Below are 20,968 nucleotides of genomic sequence, written 5' to 3' on the forward strand. Positions count from 1 at the left end.
ACAGGTTGAGACGGGGAACGGGCGCTGCGGAGCTAGGCTTTGAGGGTGGCGTGACGGGGGGATCCCAGGCTCCTCCAAACATACCTACGTATGCTGCGCCAGGGATCTGCCGGAGGGGCGGTTCAACGGGGTGTGTGAGACCAGTCATCCCCAACCTGGTGCCCTCCAGCTGCACTGTACTACAGCTCCCATCAGCCCCAGTCAGCACACTAGGTATTTATTTTGGTTAATTTAATAAAGTAGTTTCCAGATAGGGAATTTTGCTGGTGTGGAAATAAACAAGGCCTCATAAAATAGAACTATTAAGGGTGCAATCCTATGCATGTTTACACCGTTTTAATGTTGTGCAAACATGCATATCTGAAGCTGAAACTTAAAACATAGCTTAAGCTGAAACTTAAAACATTACCACTGCCCCCCACCCAGTGATTCTGAAATAACTTGGTCCAGCATTGAACAGCTTAGCATGAATCATGCCTTAAAAATATATTATGAAAATATACTATGACAAGTGATAAGGCAACTTATATCCACTGTAACACCCATTGTATGGAGTGTAAATAAGCACAATTATATATGTCCTTTTGCAGTGGAGCCATCACCTGGCTTTGTTGATTTCCCTCTTGCATACTGTCATCCATCTTGTGTTATTCCCCTTATCATCTTCATTCAGAGTTTCCTCTGACTCTTCATAATTTCCACTTACTTTCAGCTCAAGGAGCATTAAAACTCTTTGTATCACAATGGGAGGTCATGATGTGGTTTGAATTGTTGTGGGTGATTATTTTCAGTGGGAAACCCCATCTATAAGCTCTGCCTTCTGCTTGCAATGACTCTGATAAATCAAAAGGATTTCCTTTTCTGTAGGGCTTCATACCACTAGTCCTGGAAAAACTGGATTCTATTGCCTTCATAGTCAATTTCTCTTAGGGCGTAATCCTATGCATGTTCAGCACAAGCCCAAGGCTCATCCAGGCTCATTCATATAATGGAATAAAGACACTACAAATCTTGCAAAATATTAAAAATTGGTCAAAGTCATGATTTTATTGCAAAACACAGAATGTTATCCTGATAGCAATTTTACAGAATGCCCTATCAACAGTTTGGTTAAGCATTTTATTTCTATGAAGCTCCACGATGATCACCAGATGTCAACATTTGTGCAAATGTGACTCCATAAGTTGAACTTAGTTGTTTCATACACTTTTCATACTGAGAATTCAATTTTATGGCTTCTTGAAGAGCATATTTTAAATCTTCTATTTCATCAAAAAAATCCTGAAAAAGTAAATACCATACAGTCTTTTAGTTAAATTGTACTTCCCAATTAAACACTACCCCCAAAGTTTGTCCTTTCTTGGGCTCACCACTGAAATACATATAACAAAACATCTCTAAAAAACCAAACGTTTAAATATAACTCAAACAAGATTTGTAAATGGGAGGGAGGGGCTTTAATTTGGATCCAATATTATTTCATTTAACTTCTAATAGATCCAAGATCCAATATTATTTCATTTAACTTCTAATAGATCCAAGACCTTCTCACTACTGGCAGCTTTTGTCACTTGCAATAGATTTTTTGTTTGTTTTTGAAGAGCAGAAAAGCATCAGTGCCAAATCCTATTTCTAGAGCAATTTATTGAGAAGACTCCTGTTCTGGCCAAATTTAGAGTGTGACATTGAAGGCTTAATTACAGAAATTCTTTTCTTGTATGTATTCATTCATTCATTGCATTTATTGCATTTATATCCTGTCTTGTTTCCTCTTTCAAGGAAACGAAGGCAGCTTACATTATCCTCCTCCTCTCCATTTTATCCTCACAACAACAACCCTGTGAGGTAGGGTGGGCTGAAAGTCTGTGACTGCCCAAAGTCACCCACTGAGCTGCCATGGCCAAGTGGGGACTAAAATCCGGATCTCCCAGCTCCTAGTCCAACACTCTCACCACTATACCACACTGGCTCTCATACCGTAATTTCTATAAACAGTATGTACACTGAAAAAGATCAGGCAAAGGAATGACTTCCAACTACCCATACTTCTTGTCCAAATTTAATCCAAGGAATGTAAAAGCTTGAGACAAAACAAATTTCCTTTCTACATATAAACATATGCACATGGGATAAAATACAGATTGCCCAAGCCAAGATGTATATTTGAAATGCAGTCTCCTGCCCCTGAGTAAAGATATACATAATACTGTTGGAGAAAAATGGTTGTGGGGTTCCAAATGTGTAACACATGTTTTCAGCTTTTTGATTCCCCAGTTACATATTCTGATCTACAGTCTAATTTCAATCTATATTACAAACTAGACTGAAGTTTGCAAATTACTAACTCAATCCATAGAACTGTGAATACAACAGAAGGCTGTATGCCTGCTGCTAAACATGCAGAATCTTCCAGCTGCCAAACAGATGGCCAGCACTGTCAGTTCTGAACTGGATGCAAGAGTATTTTTCCTCCCACAGCAAACGTTTTCCATGTGGTACCGGGATCCCTCTCTACATCACCTTAACCTAAAAATAAATTACCTTGTCTAACACAGCAAGCTCATTTCTCAACATTCTTCTTTCTTTGGATAGTGTTTCATTTTCCATCTTCAGACGTTGAATCTCAAAAAGCAATTGGTCTATGATACAATTAAAAATATTTAAAATCAAGAACTGAGTAAAATATAAAATCACGTTACATATTTATACTTTTTAAGAGATTATTATATCTTAAAGCAAAATTTATTTTTGCTTATAAAATCTTGTTTTGAGAAAGCATTGTTAGTCCTGCTAGCTGGAAACTTGCATGTATATTGTAGATATTGTTTCAATTATGACTTTACTGTCAGCTTACAGTCTGAGTCTATGATCTGCTGAAGAGTTAAAGCACTTTTTAGGATTGGTTTTAAGGATCACGTAACTGGTAGGGGAAGTGGAACTGAGGATAGGCAGCATAACACCTAACAGCTGCAAACACTGGCACAATGCATGAGGTTTTGGAGTAAAAAGTAGATATTGAGGAAGAAAGTTTTACAGCATATAAAGCTGGAATGTAGTTTTGACCCAAGCACAATGATTTGCAAGAACCTGACCTGCACATATCTTTAGCTACTCATGCTTTAGCTGCTCTAGTACAAACCACTATCTACATCAGCTAAAGTAGGTTTATATAAACCATGGAGCCAAAAGAGTAGCAGGGATACAATATGGTAGCAAGAAATTCCTTGCAGAGGGAGAGCTGGGGGAGAGAAGAGTGGCTCCACAAAGTGACAGCACTTCCGCTGGACCCATCCTGCATACAGAACTGAGTAGAATTTACATGGAATGGCTAGATAGTACGCACAGTATTGTTACATTTATTTATTCATATCGAGTACTTCCTCCAAGGAACTCAGAGCAGCATACACAGATATCCTCCTCATCTCCTTTTTATTCTTACCGCAACCCCATGAGATACGTTAGGCTGAAGGATAGCACAGGCCCAACGTCACCCAACAAGCCTCAGAGCAAAGTGAGGGTTTGGCTCTGTCTCCTCCTGATCTTAATCAGATGTTAGCCACTATACCACACTGCTCTCCTTCACAGTAGTTTAAACAGTAATCTTTCATGTCACTTTAATTGTGGTATTATAAAATGCAATTGTGGTCCACTTAATGAATAGCTTCCTTGCCTACGACATGGTTGTGTCTTGACATCTATATCAAGTGTCCTTAAATGGTGTTGCAAGTTTAGATAAAAACATTTTTACATCTTTTACAAATCCAAAACAGTGGCATAAAATTCTGGAACATAATAACCTAATTCAGATGCAACAGCAAACCATGGATTCTTATGAGAATAAGTAGGTGCCACCCTCAGGCTCGCTCCTCTCTTTCCCTGCTCCATATATGTATGGAGGAGATCAGAAGGTTCTGAACTAGTTTCTCATTTCATCCAAATACAGGAAACTCTGGTTCGTGGAAACCATACTTAAGTTGTCAAGCCAGAGTTTGATCCTGTTGCAGTAGCCTGATTTGTTAAGTAACTATGGTTTGCATAAACCAAAATTTCCCATACTCTGGCAAAACAGACTAGTTTATTGCAAACCTGATCAGAAGCTTCCACTCTTCTCCCCTTGAGCAAAGATGAGGGTATGAGAGGAGAGAGCACATATGCACAAGAGCCAGTGTGTCAAAAAAAGAGAGAGAGAGAGAGAGAGAGAGAGAGAGAGCAAAGCATAGTATTACCTAAATATTTGCAGGAACAGGTCCCCCTTTTTTTGCACATGCATTTGTGAGAAGATATTTTTCTCTGTGCTGGAACTATTTTGTCCTTTTGTGACATCTTTTTATTTTCCAACTCTTTTATCTTTTGGTATGCTAACTGAAGTTGGCGTTCCAGATCATTAATTTTAACCTATGATAAAATAGAACAATTTTAATAAGCAAGAAAATGAATACCATATAAAGCATACTTGGAAGCACACTTTGTGCACCAGTTCAGGATTATTCTTTATGTGCATCAGTCATTAGCAACAAAAATAAGACAGAAAGCGTCAGAATCTAATCGAAAGCAAGAAATGAAAGAGTGGGATGGAAAAGAGAAATGTCATTAACTCAATGTAAATGCCCTATGTCATATACTGCATAATATCCATCTTGTCAGTCAATCAGTTTCTGCAAATGTAATAAAGGCACCATTGAGCTAAGCACTTTGGAGAATACTGTGACTACAGTCGGTCCCCCACACACTGCGAAACAGATGGGGAGTGCCATTGAGGATGACAGCAACAACCATCTGTATGGCAGAAGCACATACAACATACTGTGCAAGCAGCTCCCGATATAGAATACAACCAGTTGGATCCAGAGTCTGTCTTACATGAGTGGAAGACATGTTGCACATTGGACAGTGACCTCTTTTCCCATTGTGTAACGTCATTTTGCTAATACTGCAATCCTGATCCAGCATACTGGGTTCCGCGAGTGCTAGGCTCTTGTGCAATACGGCACTATGTATAGTGTATTCTTACATTAAAGCCAGATTTCAATCTGTGCATGCTGTGCTACAGCTCGCTCAACGTTTTCATGGAAATGCACCACTGCAACAACTTTTCCACAAGCACATATTTAGATCCAAGGACTTTTATCCAGGCAGAACTTTAAACATACAGCCAGAAAAAGAACTGCTTGCAGAGTTCTATTTCTGTATGTAGATCACCACTGCTACATAAGATACTGATGTTTGATTTATATCCTGCAATTCCCAAGGGCTTGTCAGATAACCAGTTAAAAATGCAATAAGACACACATAATAAAAACAAAATACTCAAAGTAAAGTTAAATTACCCCACACCTGATTAATCCTGGCCATTAAAATGCCAAACCAAAGCAGAAAGCTTTAGAGCTCTTCCAGAACGTATACAGGCTTAGACTTTGATAGACTTCTAGGAGAAGAGAATATCACAATAACGGGTAGCCAAAGAGAATACCTCTCTACATGCCCTTGTTGTTCAAATTTGATGCATGGATGTTATAGTTAAGGACGCTCTCAATTTACCTTAATAATAATAATACTAAGAAAGATATGTAATATATAACAATAACCTCTTATAATGGAATTGCAACTGACAAATGCACGGCTTCTTCACACAGAACTTTTAACTTGCGATTGAGATTGCTCCTTCACGGAAGTTTGCAGGTTCTTTACATGCCGCTGTGACCCTCCAAGGCATCTCCTGCACTAAATGCCTTGTTGCGTTTTTAAATAGATCGCAGATAATAAGCTGGCAAATTACCCCGTTGTGGTTGTGTTCGGCAAGAAGAGGAGCGAGTTCATTGAAAGATAATGGAATACTCAGATATGGGGAGAAGGAGGGGGAAAGGGGAGGGGGGAAAGGGGAGGGGGGAAAGGACGCGGATGAAAAAGGGAGTTGTGATCCTGCATTTAAAACGGAAGGAGAAAGCCCTGTTTTAAATGCAGGATTTTAGGCTGGTGTAGAGATGCCCACAGGAGGGCTGACAAACCAGATTGCCTTGCAATATGTAGCAATTGCTTTAGCAGTAATAACATGCTAAGTAGCATGCAAGACACATACTACTATTTAAAAATATTTATTTCTTTTTTTTTAGAGTTGACATCAAATTATATGACCAAATCTTACAGAAAGTGTTGCAATCATTTCACTTTGTCCTTGGTTTGCTTTTAATTCCTTATTATACCTTTTCTGCAGATTACTATACATCTGGAGTACTCTGAAAAATAAAATATGCAAGAATCAGAAAGAATCACTCATTTTCCAAATACAGATTCAGAGTGCTTCCAGGCAGAGCTTCTAGCACTAACAAAAGGCACTGCGTAGCTATTCCATTTCCCCCTCAACTGAATTTTTGTGGTAAGAAAAAAATATGGCAGTGGTAGAAAGATACAGGACAGTGACAAATGGAACATGATGTCACCTGGACCACCCACCCACAAAATGTCATGTTTGAGACAGGGCAAATGCACAATAAAAAACCTTGTCAGGAAGCACCCATACGTGTTCTTGTTCAAAGCCCACTGAAAAAGAATAGAAGATGTCTAACAGCAGCACTTTGTGGACTCTGTTCTCTATATGTAAAGCGTGTTTTGTTTTGTTTTTCTTTTAGGAAAACTACAGAGTGTGTGAATAAGGAGATTTATGGAGGTGGGGAGCTGAGGATGACAAAAGTGAGGCTGATAAAACAGCAGACAAGTTGGGAAAGGCCTCAGTAAGAGCCAGAGAAGGACCAGTAAGCCCAGAGCTGCCACTGGTACACCAGCACTGGCCACACTTCCAGGTGGAGCTGGACTCAGATATCTCTGGAGATTACAACACTCCCAGGCTTACAACTCTGCCAGCGTATGGAGGAAAAAGAAGCAAGCTGAGACAGGGAAGTAAGAGGCACAGATAGCAAAGGAGGACACCCTGCTTAGCTTGGAAAATCTGAGGAAGGTTGCTTCAATGACAACAACAGGAGGTGAACACTAACCTAAAGGTGGGCAGAAGGTAGATCTCCAGATGTTTTGGGCTTCAATTCCCAGAACTGCCTGCCAGCATGGTCAGTCATCAGGAATCCTGGGAGTTGAGGTCTAAAACATCTGGAAATCTACTTTCTGCCCACCCCGCTCTAACCTACTACCTTCGCCAATAAGAGCTGGGGTGCTTTCAGACAGAGGGTTCCTAACATTACCGCTTAGAAGACAATGAGCAGCTATTCTGTCTTTTCCTTCTTAACATATTTTTCTGATAAGAAAAGAGAAGTATGGGAAAACATGGGAGGGTTATGAACTGAGGATGACATCATCTGGACTCCGTGTAAAATTCCATGAATGAGGCAGAGCCTCAATAAAAGCCTTATCTGGAAGCACCCCTAGAAAAAAGGCAATGTTAACACAAGACTTTGTGACTCATATTTATAGAATGGCCTAGCTAATGAAAGCAAGATTAGTTCATCTACTTTACCAAATGCTAATTATGAGGAAACATAAGAGTCAAGCAGATATTGGATAAATTCACTGTCAACAACATCAAAACAGAAAAAGCTAGACTTGCATTTTGAAACATGAAAAGTGATTGCTTTTGATATCTTAGGCTGCGATACCATGCACACGTACGAGGGAACATTCCTCACAGAACACATTTAGACTGAGTAAATATGCATAGGATCAGAATGTAATGAACATATATATTCAACTATTCTTGCAAAGCTTACCTAGCATTTTCCTTTACTACTTCATTTTCCTTGTGGTGAATCCCATCACCTCTATGGTATAAATGGTTTTCTGTTTGAACCGGCACACTAAATTAAACAAATATGACTTAAAATCTCCTTGGTATGACCAAATTTGACTAATATAATGGTATATTTTGTCTAATCATCCACAATAATCCAATGAAATTTGAGAAAGGAAACTAAGGTTCATTTGTTATCCTTCTTCAGGACAAAATTAAGTATAAATCATTCATACAGAAAAATATTTGTAAGCGTCACAATGGGAAGATAAGGAAAGTCACCATATGGTGACTTTTCCCCCATCATAAATGGTAGTATATATAGTCTCCCTAAGGTCCAATTTAAATGCTTTGTGCATTGAATCAGATTATGTAACATCATGAGGGTTCTGCCAATGATTCCAAGTGAATGCAAACTACACTGTAACTTCAAACCTGACACTTAAGATATTAGGGCATTTAAGGATGCAATCCTAAACACATTTCCCTGGGAGTAAGCCCTACTGAACACAATGGAACTTATTTCTGAGTAAACATGCATAGGATTGTCCAGCATGTCAAGAGTGCTCACTTCCCATATAAGCATAGCCCTGCAGCCCAACTACCCATAAAGCCCTTTACAGAAATAGTTATGTTAACACACTCCAGCGAAACAGCTGATTACAGCATGCTAAACTAGTCTGGCAAGTGCTGTACCATGTCCTGTTTACAACTATAAATATCTTCTAAACAATTTCAAGACATATTATCTTGGTGTTGCCTTATTATACTGTTTCGTACACTTTTCAAATCCTAAAATAACGTGAGGGACAAGGACTGTGTGGATTGGCCTGCTATTTAAGCTGATGTACATTGATTTGTCGATAGTTCCAAGTCAGTTCAAACCCAGTACCGCTTAGCTGGGTTAGCTGTAAAACAGCATACACAATAACAGTTCTGTAAACAAGCCGACCTCTAGGTGGAGTCTCTAGGACACCTAAGCAGCATATATCCATTCTTACTCTCTCTTTGTGACACAGGCAGGCATTAACTTCTTTTGCTCATGCAGTTCTTCTTGTAACTGTCCCAAGTCATATTGCAACTGCTTGTTTTTTAGGCGTACATGCCTCAGCTTTTTAAGCAGCAGCTGGTTTTCTTGACTGAGCTGAAAAGTGAGATATTTTTTTTTCTAAATTTAGGAACAGATGCAGGTTAGTCACCTAATGCAGTCTAATAACTCTCACTGTGTGAAACAAACTGGCAAAAAATGACTTTATCCATTATAATTGAACAAATTATCCAACAGGCAGGCAATATTATGGGGTGAAGTATAGGGCTATGTTTAACTTGACCATGGTCTGTGGAAGATCCATCCAGATCATACACACCCTGCAAAAAAAAAAAAGCTCCCTAGACAGACAGACCCCATTACCTTATCCTGCAATAGCAGGGATTAATGGTATAATTTTAAAATGTTTTCTAGACTACCTTGCATTGGATATAACATTTACGAGGACTTAGAATTGCTTTAACTTTGCTTTCTTCACTCCACTTCTCTTTTGGGCAAATGGGGAGATTTAAATATATACACAAACTATGTTAGTATGCATAAATGAGCAATGACCATGTGCCTTTTCCCCTAAGGTTACCACATTTTTTCCTTTACAGAGCCTATTTCCTTTTAACAGCTACATTGCAGTCATACACATCCAAGATTTTATGAGCTAGGGGAAAAAATAAACTGAAACATACATTTTCTTTAAGGAATTTATATATTGCACCTTCAACCACAAAGTACCCAGGATAGCTTACGATCATAAACATGACAATAAAAGCAATTAAAAAACAATAAAACCTGATAAAACAGCAAATACAAGCCTCATTTAAATCATTTTTAAAAATTAACTGCCTGGGAAAATAAAGAAGGTCTCTGCCTGGGACCAAAACCAAATACAGCCTCTTCAGGGCATTCTAAGAGGCTTCCATCTCCAGCCACTTGGAGGGGACACTGGTCAGACGAGGCCTTCTATAGATGATCTCAGTGCACAGACAGGTTAATGTCAGTTCTAAATTGTAGAAGTGGCAACCTCAGCTCTGGGTAGGAGGAAATGAGGGGCGCTGGCATTCCTGAGACTCTGGGAGGCACCAAGCAATGATGAGGGACACTCTAGGGCAGCCCTCCCGAACCTGGTGCCCTTCAGATGTCTTGGACTACAACTCCCGACATCCCCCAGCCAGCTGGGAGTTGTAGTCCAACGCATCTGGAGGGCACCTGGTTTGTGAAGGCTGCTTTAAGTGCCACTGTCTTGAGGTGAGCAGGAAGTGTCTATCTGTATAGACGGACAAGAGACGCTTGAAGCTCCGCCAGGGCCCAAATAAGCCGCCTCTCGCCACTCACTTGGAGGCACCTGTGAACTGAGGGCAACGCCATCCGCTTCCCTTCTATAACCCCACACCGAGTAGAAACCAAACATCCGGGGGCAGGTTCAGCGGCTCCCCCCGCCCTCAAAGGACGACACACCCAATGGGGCGGAGGGGCGGAGCCTGACAGGTGACCCGCGACTCGCCCGTTTTCTCGGCTTTCAGGTTCAACGGCTCAAAACCACAAGCCCGAGTTTCTGAGACGAGTTCACCACGAACAACAACAAAAAAGGCCCCGTACGCGGGCTGTCTATTTCAGTGCCTGCTCGGTCTAGCCTGATGTCTGCCCTAGGGGAAGGAAGGTTTAATGGCGGCAGCAGCGAAAGATTCGTAGCACGTATTAACCCCCCTCTGATGTGCCCGAAGAAATATTTTAAAGTTCCGGAACTTCACGGGCGGTCTCCACACCCATAATGCACAAAAGGTAGGGCAGAAAGGAAAACAATTTGCTACCTTCGTTTTATGATTATGGGAAGAATTCCGTGACGTCATTACTACGCGACTCTAGATGCAGGTCCCCTTCAGAACTTCCGCTTCTGAGTTCCCATGGTGACGGGAGACTGGATTAACTATGACTCCTTTATTCCCCTACCCACCGGCGCACGCACGCACGCACGCTGGTGGAGAGTCGTAACAAAGGGTTAGGTGCATTCAGAATGAATGTTCTTTGCGTTCAAAGACGGTTGAGTTCATATGAGAGTTCCCATGGGCGGTACAAGAAGGAGGGGATGGAGGAAGAAATAGTAAAGCCCCAAAATTTGGCCAGATGTGGCTATGAGGTCTGCAGGTTTAGACGGGTCTCAGAATGGAGATTTACAGCCTGAATGAATGAGTCATTGGTTGTAGTCTGATACCTGAAACATGTACCAATGGCTAGTTTATTCAGTCTGCAAATCTCAGTGTTGAGACTGGGTCTAAAACTGCAGGCCTCATGGCCACAACACCTGGCCAAATTGTGAGACTTTACTATCTTTCCTGCCATCCCCTGTTTTTTGTACCAGCTAACCTGGTGAAGAGTTTTGGAGATCTTTAAAGCTTGCATATTTTGGTGGCATATTGGTTAGTCCTAATAAAGGTATACCTCAACAATGGGTCTTGGAGGTTTTTCCCCCTTAGACCAGCATAGCTATCTTTGTGGGAGCATTATCCACATATACATAAACATTTATAGAATTAAATATGCCAAAATACTAAAATCCAAGGGGGGAGGTGAAGTTAATTCCATATTGCCATTCTTTAAGCCTGAATAGCAGATTTAAGTATCTTATGCTTGTGCATCTCCTGCTTATCTTAAAAACTATCGCTGACATCTGTGAAGGAGGATGTCAAGCCCCCTTCAAGGAGAATTTCAACTGCCATCAAGTCAGTTGTCTAAAGGAAGAAGAATAGGTCAGCAGAAGCGGTCTTGCTCTCCTTTCCTGGACATCATCTGTTCCCTACCCAAATTTGGTCTGAGGCAGGGTGGGGGTGAGCAGACAGGTGCTTCTAGGAAGGGGTTGCTCTCCAAGACATCTAAACCTACATAGGCAACCAGACATAAAGTGAAGAAGGCTGTTCCCTTGCTTTAGGGTGGAAGATCAACATGTGAACGCCTGCCCCTGCTGAGACTGTAAACAACCTTATTGAAACTTGTTTGCAAGCTACTTTTTCAGTATGTAAACCACTCAGAACTTTTTCTTAAAAAGTGGTATATAAATTAATGAATAAAATTGCTCTCAAAAGGAACTAATTAAAAGAGGTTGCTAAGCATTTTGTATGGCCTTATGTAAATAAAACTACTACTCACTTTTTTGCAGGCTAACAAAACAGTCTGATTTTTTGCTGGAATAACAACAGAAAGAAAAGTCTACCCCTGGAATCTTGGTCTAGCCCATAATAAATAAATTTAACCTCACAATAGTCAGATTACTGTAAAACCCAAGAAACTGGATATCTCTGATCTAACGCCTAGCAATGCAGACTTTTCAAGACTTTAGCTATTTGAGGCACAATCCTATGCGTGTGTAGACAGAAAACAGTCCTACAACTCCCAGCGTTTCCCAGCTAGCTGGATTGTACCCTTAGCAACATAGATTTAGCAAAGTTGTTCTTAATTTACATATGAGCTGCAAAGGTTACAGGAAACTGATACGTGCCTCACTTTGGTCTCATATGCTCAGCTCATATGCTCTTTATTAATTGACAACGTTGCATAGAAAACCACAATGAAATTGAAACAGATCAGAACACGCTCTAGAACAGCCTTCTCCAATCTGGTACCCTCCAGATGTTTTGGACTTCAACTCCCATCAGTCCCAGCCAGCATGGCCAATAGGCATGCTGGGAGTTGTAGTCAAAAACATCTGGAGGACGCTAGGTTGGAGAGGGCTATTCTGATTTGTTGAAGACAGTGCTCATGGTGATTTGGACATCCGTGATGAAGACATAAAAGGCAGGAAAAATGAAATACATTTAAAAAGCAATAAATTAAAAAATGTTGGAGAAATGTTGCAGACTGGCCTGCCCTATAGGGCAGTTTTGTGCCCCATTATCCACAGTAACATCCAATTTTATATGTGTGTTATAAATAGGACTCTCTATGAAAAATGTCTGGAAACTTCAACAGGTTCAGAACAGGGCAGCCAGCTTAGCTGAGATCCAAAATGTTGATAGTATTTTGCCAGTGTTGAAAGACCAGTGCAGTGTTGCATTCCAGTTTGTTTCTAGATGCAATACTAAGTGCTGATTTTTGCCTAAAAGACCCTGTGTTTGTCATGGGATCTCAACTATCAAATACTCTCCTCCAACTTATTCTCCTAGTGCCCTCTTTAGTATCCTTTAGGACACAGGCAACTTGTCCTATTCTCCCAATGTTTGGCAAAATTATAAAAAAATTGTTTAGTCATTTGTCATAACATATCATATGCTGTTTCTGCTGCTTATTTAAGTCTCTTTTATTTGTATTGTATTCTTGCATTGTATTAATTTTTGTATGTAAGCCACCTTAGGCCCCATCTACACCTGGCTTTTACTCTGGGGCGGGTGTGAGCCAAGGTCCCTCATGATAGATGCCACAGTCGCAACTTCGCAGCCATCTGTGGTTTTCGCCTGGAAAATGTGGAGTTCCAAGAAGTCATTTTGCTGTGATGTTTTTCGTTTGCTACAGGTTTCCCCATGCTTGTGAGCTGTCTGTCTCTTCCCCAAACCGACTTCATATTTTGCAGTGGGCGTGTTGTAGGTGTGCATACTTCCTGTGTCACTCTGTGACACCCCTTTATTCCCCCCATCCCTTCGCAGCTGTGCAGTTACAGAGGCACAGAGGGGCGTTTTAATCACACTTTCGCACATTTTTGCAGCTTCATATCTTCGCAACGGTTGCTTTTGGACTAAGTACCCAAGGGCGGGGGGGGGGGTGTCTTGAGGGAGGACTAACATTGCTCCGGCCACCATTTTGGAGCGATAGCTAGGCACGCAGTGCTCACGCTTGTGAGTGCAAACCATCACGACAGTCTCAGGCTGGGGAACTGACAAACTGATGGTGTGGAAATGAAGGAGCACAAAACACCCATTTTTTACCTAAAAAGGGACGGAAAGACACAGCAGAGCCCCTCAAATATAAAACAGCCACTGAAGTGTCGCACCCCCAGACTCATGGGACTGCACAGCTGCACATTTCAGTATAACAGCAAAAAAAAAAGGGGACAGCAAGTCTGCTAGGGAAGCATGCAGTACATCGCAAGTGTTATCACAGAGCTTGCTGATTTGAAGCCACATTGCTGCGCAGTTGCGACAGGGTGGGGGGTCAAAGCGGTGCCATATAGATGGGGCCTTAGAGAGCATTGGTGGAAAGCTAGGATAGAAATCTTTTAAGTACATAAATAACCTCATGAGAAGCTTTCTGGTGGTTCATAAATCTACTTAGGTCCTAGAGTGGGGCCATTTCACTATTCAAAAAGTGAAAAGAAACGAAGTCATGCAAAGAAACCAACAATTACTTAGCATCATCACCACAAGACAACAGGAGGCAAAAAAGAGAGGCTATTCAAGGAGCAACTAAAGGGCTATTCGTCACTAACACCCCCACCCCCCACTCATCCTCACCAGGGCCCCATCTACATGGCACCGCTTTCACCCTTCACTCCATCACAACTGTGCAGCATTGCTGCTTCGAATTAGCTTCTGCTGCGATAAACTCACGATTTACTGTGGGCTTCCTCAACAGACTCTGCTGTGCCCTCTTTTTTGCCATTATATTTTAATGCGCAGCTGTGCAGGCCCATGAGCATGGGGGTGCAACACCTCAGTGGCTGTTTTGTATTTTAGGGTTTCTGTTGTGTCTGTCCGTCCCTCGTTAGGTAAAATGTGGGTGATCTGTGCTCCTTCATTTTCACGCCAGCTGTTTGGCAGTTCCCCAGCCTGAGACTCTCACAATGGTTTGCACTCACCCAAGGCGTGAGAGGTACATGCCTACTCATCGCTCTGAAATGGTGGCTGGAGCAAAGTTAGTCCACCCCCAAGACCCCTCGGCCCTTGGGCACTGAGTCCAAAAGCAACCATTGTGAAGATACGAAACTGCAAAAATGTGCAGTACTGTGATTAAATAAATGACAACTCTCTGTGCCTCTGTAACTGAGCAGCTGCAAAGGGACGGGGAGTAAAGAGGAGTCACAGAGTGACGCAAGCACTATGCACGCCTACAACACACCCACCACAAAATGCAAAGTTGGTTTGGGGAAGTGACAAAACAGCTCACAACTATGGGAAACCCGCAGCAAACTAAAAACATCGCAGCAAAATGCCTCTTTGGAAATCCTCATTTTCCCGGAGAAAACCATGAATGGCTGCGAAGTGGCAATTGTGTCATATGTCCTGAAGGACCTTGACTCGCAGCCACCCTGGAATAAAAGGCTTGTGTAGATGGGGCCCCAGAAGCAATAAACAGGCTGAACAAGGTGGGAACTTGTACACTGCAATTCTATGCAAGTCTGCTCTGAAGTAAGCCCCACTGAGTTGAATAAGGCTTACTCCCAGGTAAGTGTGTATAAGATTCCAGCCTTAATTACCATTGTTGGGAACCTTTACTTAACGGGGCTTACTTGTGCATAAAAGTTATCTGAGGATCTTCTTGGCCATGGACAAGGGGTTTGCAGGATGATATTGCACTATATTAAGTGCTTGTGAGGAACCACCATTTTAATTCCACTTCAAGATTGTTGTGGAAAAGCAATGGCTCAGCAGTGCTGAAGCAGCCATCAGATCTGGAAAAGCACAGAACAACACAATGGGCTGACAGCAAGTATTCATTAAAAAAAAAATAGTGAACAAAGGAAGTCAATTCCAGAGAAAAGGGCTAGTGTGGAAGCAATCGCTCTGGCTTTGCTCAGGTTCTCCCTATATGGGTTGCTGCTATGTTTGTACTCTCTACACCAGCCTTCTCCACCCTGATACCCTCCAGATGTGTTTAACTACAACTCCCATCATCCCCAGCCAGCATGGTCATCCAACATCTCTGAAGGGCACCAGGTTGGGGAAGGTTGGTCTATACAGCTGAAATCTTGGCTACTTTGACCTTGGCTCCTGTTAGCAATTATTACTCTGATTAGATTACTTCCCTGATTCTGGGTTCTGCTTGCGTATTTATTTACATATTAGATGTACAGTCAGGGCCAGAAATATTGGAACGAGGATAACTGTTTTGGCAGTTGGCGTCTGTACACCACCACATTGAAGTTGAAAGATGGGAGCGAAGTCAGGACTTTGAGCTGTAATTCAAGGGGTTTGACAAAAGTGGGACACTAACCATTCAGGAAGGACAGCCAGTGGCATACATGCACCCCCATCATTGGTGGCTCATAAGTAATGGAACGAATGGCTGACAAGCAGCTGCATGGCCAGGTGTGGCCTGTTTCCTGGGTACCTCATGACCAATCAAGCAGACAAAAGGCCTGGAGGTGGTTCTGAGTGTTACATTTGCATTTGGTAGCTGTTCCCTGGAACTCCCAACATGAGGCCCAAAGAGGTGTCCATGCGAGTGAAGGAGGCCATCATTAGGCTGAGGAAACAACATAAACCCATCAGAGAGATAGCAAAAACAGTGGGAGTGGCCAACACAACAGTTTGGAACATCCTGAAAAAGAAGGAATTAACTGGCAAGCTCAGCAACAGCAAAAGGCCTGGCAGACCACGGAAGACAACTAAAGTGGATGACCGCAGAATTCTGCTCAGGGTGAAGAGGAACCCTTTCACAACATCTAGCCAGGTCAAGAACGCTCTTGAGGAGGTAGGCAAGTCATTGTCAACATCTACAGTCAAGAGACGGCTTTATGAATGTAAATACAGAGGCTTCACAACAAGGTGCAAACCACTGGTAACGCTCAAGAACAGACAGGCCAGATTAGCCTTTGCCAGCAAACACCTAAAAAAGCCTGACCAGTTCTAGAATAAGATTCTTTGGACTGATGAAACCAAGATTAACTTGTACCAGAATGATGGGAAGAGAAAAGTATGGAGAAGGAAAGGAACAGCTCCTGATCCAAAGCATACCACATCATCTGTCAAACATGGTGGAGGCAGTGTTATGGCATGGGCATGTATGGCTGCCAATGGAATCAGGTCACTGGTGTTTATTGATGACCTGACTGCTGATAAAAGCAGCAGGATGAGTTCTGAAGTGCATAGGGCTATACTTTCTGCTTAGATTCTGCCAAATGCTGCCAAACTGATAGGACGCCGCTTCATATTGCAGATGGATAATGACCCAAAACATACAGCAAAAGCTACCTCAGAGTTTCTCAAGGCAAAGAAGTGGGATGTTCTGCAATGGCCAAGTCAGTCACCTGATCTCCACCCAATAGAGCATGCTTTTCACTTCCTGAAGACAAGACTGAAGGCAGAAAGACCCACAAACAAGCAGCAGCTGAAGGCAGCTGCAGTAAAGGCCTGGCAAAGCATCTCGAGGGAGGAAACGCAGCATTTGGTCATGTCCATGGGTTCCAGACTTCAGGCAGTCATTGACTGCAAAGGATTTTCGTCCAAGTATTAAAGGCGATCCTTAAGTTTGAAGTGATGTTGGCCTGTTCCATTACTTATGAGCCACCAACGATGGGGGGGGGGGGTATGCTGTACATCCTGAATGGTTAGCGCCCCACTTTTGCCAAATCCCTTGAATTACAGCTGAAAGTCCTGACTTCGCTCCCATCTGGGTGTGTTTCCTTTCAACTTCAATGTGGTGGTGTACAGAGGCCAACTGCCAAAACAGTTATCCTTGTTCCAATATTTCTGGCCCTGACTGTATATCCAATCTTTCCATTCAAAATAGTGCTCAAGGCAGCTAACAATAACATACAGATAAAATAATAAAGTTATAATTAAAACATTAAAACTCAACATAAAAACACATCGAATAAGACATATCAGATAAAAACACATCAGTAAGAAAGAAATAACACCACCCACCAGTTTAAAACATATTTCAGCTGCAAGTCAGCTTAAACATTTTGAACAGTGTACAATGTTGCAGAATTTTACCCTTCTGCTGGGCTTGGCTGTTCTGGGCTCGAACAGACACCAACTTTTGTTTGAGCAGATGTTTATTACCAGAACACCAAGGTGTGGAGCAATCAAGAGTTGCCAGTGTGGCCCCTCTGGACTGAACCCAGAACAATTGGTGACTTTGGTATTTATACAAACAAGTGAACAAGGCACATGGCATAAGCTTTGGACAGTATTTGATGCAGCGCTGAGTCTAGGGGCTACAAACTTCCTTCAGAGGAAGTTTTCTGTTTTTCAGAGACAAGGGCCCCGCTAGGCATTCTGATGCATGCGCAGTAAGTTAATTGCTAGCCACTGTCCTCTAGAACTAATTCAATCACTACATCCTACGTGACTCTCCTCTCAGCACCTCCGCAACACATTCCCATGCTAACAATGCAAGTGGTATTTTTCCACTTCAACAATTACTGTGAAAGATGTGAATCATTGCCTGAGGATCATCACAGTGATTTCAGCTCACAGTTGCTTTACCTTTCTATGACCCTGGGATTAATTTATGTTTTTGGATGGCTGAGTTGACTGTAATGTACTCCAGATGGCGCAGAAAACACTGGCATTGATTTGTTTGGTGCAGCAGCCTAGTGTAGCACAGGAAATGACTGTGACTATCATGTCAGTTAAAATTAGATGTATGTCAGTTATGGTTTCAGTTCTTTGGAAGCAGAGAAGTTTGTCCTTTCAAGATATTTCTATTTAAATTAGAATGCAACCCACCCCCCCACCCCCATAATGTACATTCATTCTCCAGGTGGTAGAAACTGCAGAGCTTTTAAAGACTCTACATGAGCCTTAAAATATAAAGACACACTTGATGATCAAGTGGATTTCAGCAGTGTCAGCTCCAGATTTTTGGAGGGCCCTTAAGCAAGAAGATTCTGTTAGAGCCACCCCGCTCCAGGAGCAAGCACCTCCTTGCCACTATCATCATTGCCCTTGTCCTAGTCCTCTGTCTCTGGGCCCCATTTACACCACTGCAGAGAGGGAGAAAGGGAGGCTGCTGTCCCTTCTCCTTGCTCTTGTCACTGCTATTACAGATAGCACAGATTTTCTGTGGTAAGAAAAAAGACAGAAGAAGTGGTGGGAAAACATGGGAGTGTTAAAAATAGAAGATGAAGTCATCTGAACCCTCCAGATGACATGTAAATGAGGTGGGGCAATTGCACAGCACACGCCAGCTGTGCAGGAGTGGAGCGCAGATGGACAAGCAGCAACAGTGGGGAAGAGATCAGTGGTTCAGTCCCCTGCTGGGATTTGGCCTCAGCAAGTGCTCTATGATGCTAGCCCTCAACTTCAGTTTAATCAAGCTGAAGCTGTTTTTAGTTCACAGCTTTAAATAAGGAACATGTGCACCGCACTTAGAAGTCAGGTTATGAAAGTCTGTGGTTATGAAAGACTGACTTAGAGATTATGAAAAATAGATTAGGGCACAGTCCAAATGCGCTCATTTCACATGCCAGCAAGGTTATGCTCAAAATCCTACAAGCTAGGCTTCAGCAGTATGTGAACCGAGAACTACTGGAAGTACAAGCAGGGTTTCAAAGAGGCAGAGGAACTAGAGATCAAGTCGCCAACATTCGCTGGATCATGGAGAAAGCAAGAGAATTCCAGAAAAACGTCTATTTCTGCTTCATCGACTACGCTAAAGCCTTTGATTGTGTGGATCACAACAAACTGTGGCAAATTCTTAAAGAGATGGGAGTACCAGACCACCTTACCTGTCTCCTGAGAAACCTGTACGAGGGTCAAGAAGCAACAGTAAGAACCAGACATGGAACAACCGATTAGTTCAAAATTGGGAAAGGAGTACGACAAGACTGCATATTGTCGCCCTGCTTATTTAACTTATATGCAGAGTACATCATGAGAAACGCCAGGTTGGATGAATCACAGGTCGGAATTAAGATTGCCGGGAGAATTATCAACAACCTCAGATACACAGACGATACCACCCTAATGGCAGAAAGCAAGAGGATCTAAAGAGCCTGTTGTTGAGGGTGAAAGAGGAGAGTGCAAAAGCTGGTTTGAAACTCAACATTAAAAAAACGAAGATCATGGCATCTGGCCCCATCACTTCCTGGCATATAGAAGGGGAAGAAATGAAAGCAGTGACAGATTTTATTTTCTTGGGCTCCAAGATCATCACAGATGGTGACTGTAGCCATGAAATTAAAAGACGCTTGCTCTTTGGGAGGAAAGCTATGGCAAACCTAGACAGCATAGTAAGAAGCAGAGACATCACCTTGCCGACAAAGATCCGCATAATCAAAGCTATGGTTTTCCCAGTAGTAACATATGGCTGTGAGAGCTGGACTATAAGGAAGGCTGAGCGCCAAAGAATTGATGCTTTCGAACTGTGTGCTGGAGAAGACTCTTATGAGTCCCCTGGACTACAAGGAGGTCAAATCAGTCAATCCGAAAGGAAATCAACCCTGAGTGCTCATTGGAAGGACAGATACTGAAGCTGAAGCTCAACTATTTTGGCCACCTAATGCGAAGAGAAAAGTCACTGGAAAAGGCTCTGATGCGGGAAGGATTGAAGGCAAAAGGAGAAGGGGACGGCAGAGGATGAGATGGCTAGATAGCATCACGGATGCAATGAATATGAACTTGAGCACACTCCGGGAGAGAGCAGAGGACAGGAAGGCCTGGTGTGCTATGGTGCATGGGGTCATGAAGAGTCGGACACGACTTAACGACTGAACAACAACAGTCCAACAACTGGGAAACACCTGCAGTTCATGCTGAATTAAACTGAGGTGTAGGAATGGCGGGGATAAAAGTAATTTGATATTTATTTATTTATTTATTTCATTTCTATACCGCCCAATAGCTGAAGCTCTGTGGGCGGTTCACAATTGATATGATTATTATTCCAGTGAGCTAGGTTTATTTTTTCAGAATCCTTTAGGCTGTATCCAATGGATTGTATCTAGGGCTAGCTTTGGATACAACCCTTAATCTTTCAGGAGGTTTGTGCAGGAATATTTTGAGTTTCAGTACAACCTTTCAACATGTAGTTTCAAGGTCACCATAAACCGCAGTCCAAAAAATATTGCATTGATATTATTGCTACCAACATTGAAAAAGTTCCTCACTGGGAGAGGAAGTTTACAAATGCTTTGAAAAGGAAGTTCTCAGAAGCTTTTAGAACCCTTCAAAAACCAATGCAAATATAATGTTCATGACTTAGCCATGGCTAGGAGCAGGCCTTCCAACTTCAGAGAAAATCTTCTGTTTCCCTTAACTGTGGCTAAATATTCCACTGTACCAGCATTAACTGAGATTAGGTAAAACTGGGACTCTCCT

At 42.2% G+C, this 20,968-nt stretch overlaps 2 protein-coding genes and 1 long non-coding RNA gene across 5 annotated transcripts in view; 2 read left to right on the top strand and 1 right to left on the bottom strand.

The window, feature by feature from the left end:
* Nucleotides 1-6,858, top strand: LOC146347109 (uncharacterized). The gene is made up of 2 exons (XR_014790155.1): nt 1-213; nt 6,627-6,858. It is a non-coding gene; the product is annotated as an uncharacterized LOC146347109 (long non-coding RNA).
* Nucleotides 1,022-10,367, bottom strand: LOC146347110 (uncharacterized). Of its 3 annotated transcripts, none has more exons than XM_084849872.1 (7): nt 10,120-10,367; nt 8,734-8,876; nt 7,713-7,799; nt 6,143-6,233; nt 4,227-4,395; nt 2,542-2,639; nt 1,022-1,281 (listed from the first exon to the last, which is right to left on the bottom strand). In XM_084849872.1, exons 1-7 carry the CDS (start codon nt 10,183-10,185, stop codon nt 1,126-1,128), a joined length of 810 nt encoding a protein of 269 aa, XP_084705998.1. In that variant the 5' UTR covers nt 10,186-10,367; the 3' UTR covers nt 1,022-1,125. The 3 variants fall into 3 exon arrangements, with proteins under 3 accessions (XP_084705998.1, XP_084705997.1, XP_084705999.1); XM_084849871.1 differs by having other exon boundaries at nt 10,110-10,367; XM_084849873.1 differs by lacking the exon at nt 8,734-8,876.
* The window catches only part of LOC146347111 (zinc finger BED domain-containing protein 5-like), a 19,143-nt gene continuing 8,403 nt past the window's right edge, over nt 10,229-20,968 (top strand). Inside the window, exon 1 of the mRNA XM_084849869.1 lies at nt 10,229-10,556. The gene's annotated coding sequence lies outside the window, so the exon portion shown is untranslated. The remainder of the gene's footprint in view (nt 10,557-20,968) is intronic.

Source organism: Heloderma suspectum, chromosome 4, assembly GCF_057233095.1.
Source record: "Heloderma suspectum isolate Gila_16-S chromosome 4, 16-S_ref, whole genome shotgun sequence".
Lineage (NCBI taxonomy): Eukaryota > Metazoa > Chordata > Lepidosauria > Squamata > Helodermatidae > Heloderma > Heloderma suspectum.

Excerpts from the sequence above, each read along its gene's own strand:
- LOC146347110 (XM_084849872.1), bottom strand. The coding sequence starts at position 10,185 with ATGTTTGGTTTCTACTCGGTGTGGGGTTATAGAAGGGAAGCGGATGGC. Across the intron at positions 2,640-4,226 it reads CTGTTCCTGCAAATATTTAG|ACCAATTGCTTTTTGAGATT; the intron begins GTAATACTATGC and ends ATTGTATCATAG. Across the intron at positions 1,282-2,541 it reads AGCTTGCTGTGTTAGACAAG|GATTTTTTTGATGAAATAGA; the intron begins GTAATTTATTTT and ends TTACTTTTTCAG.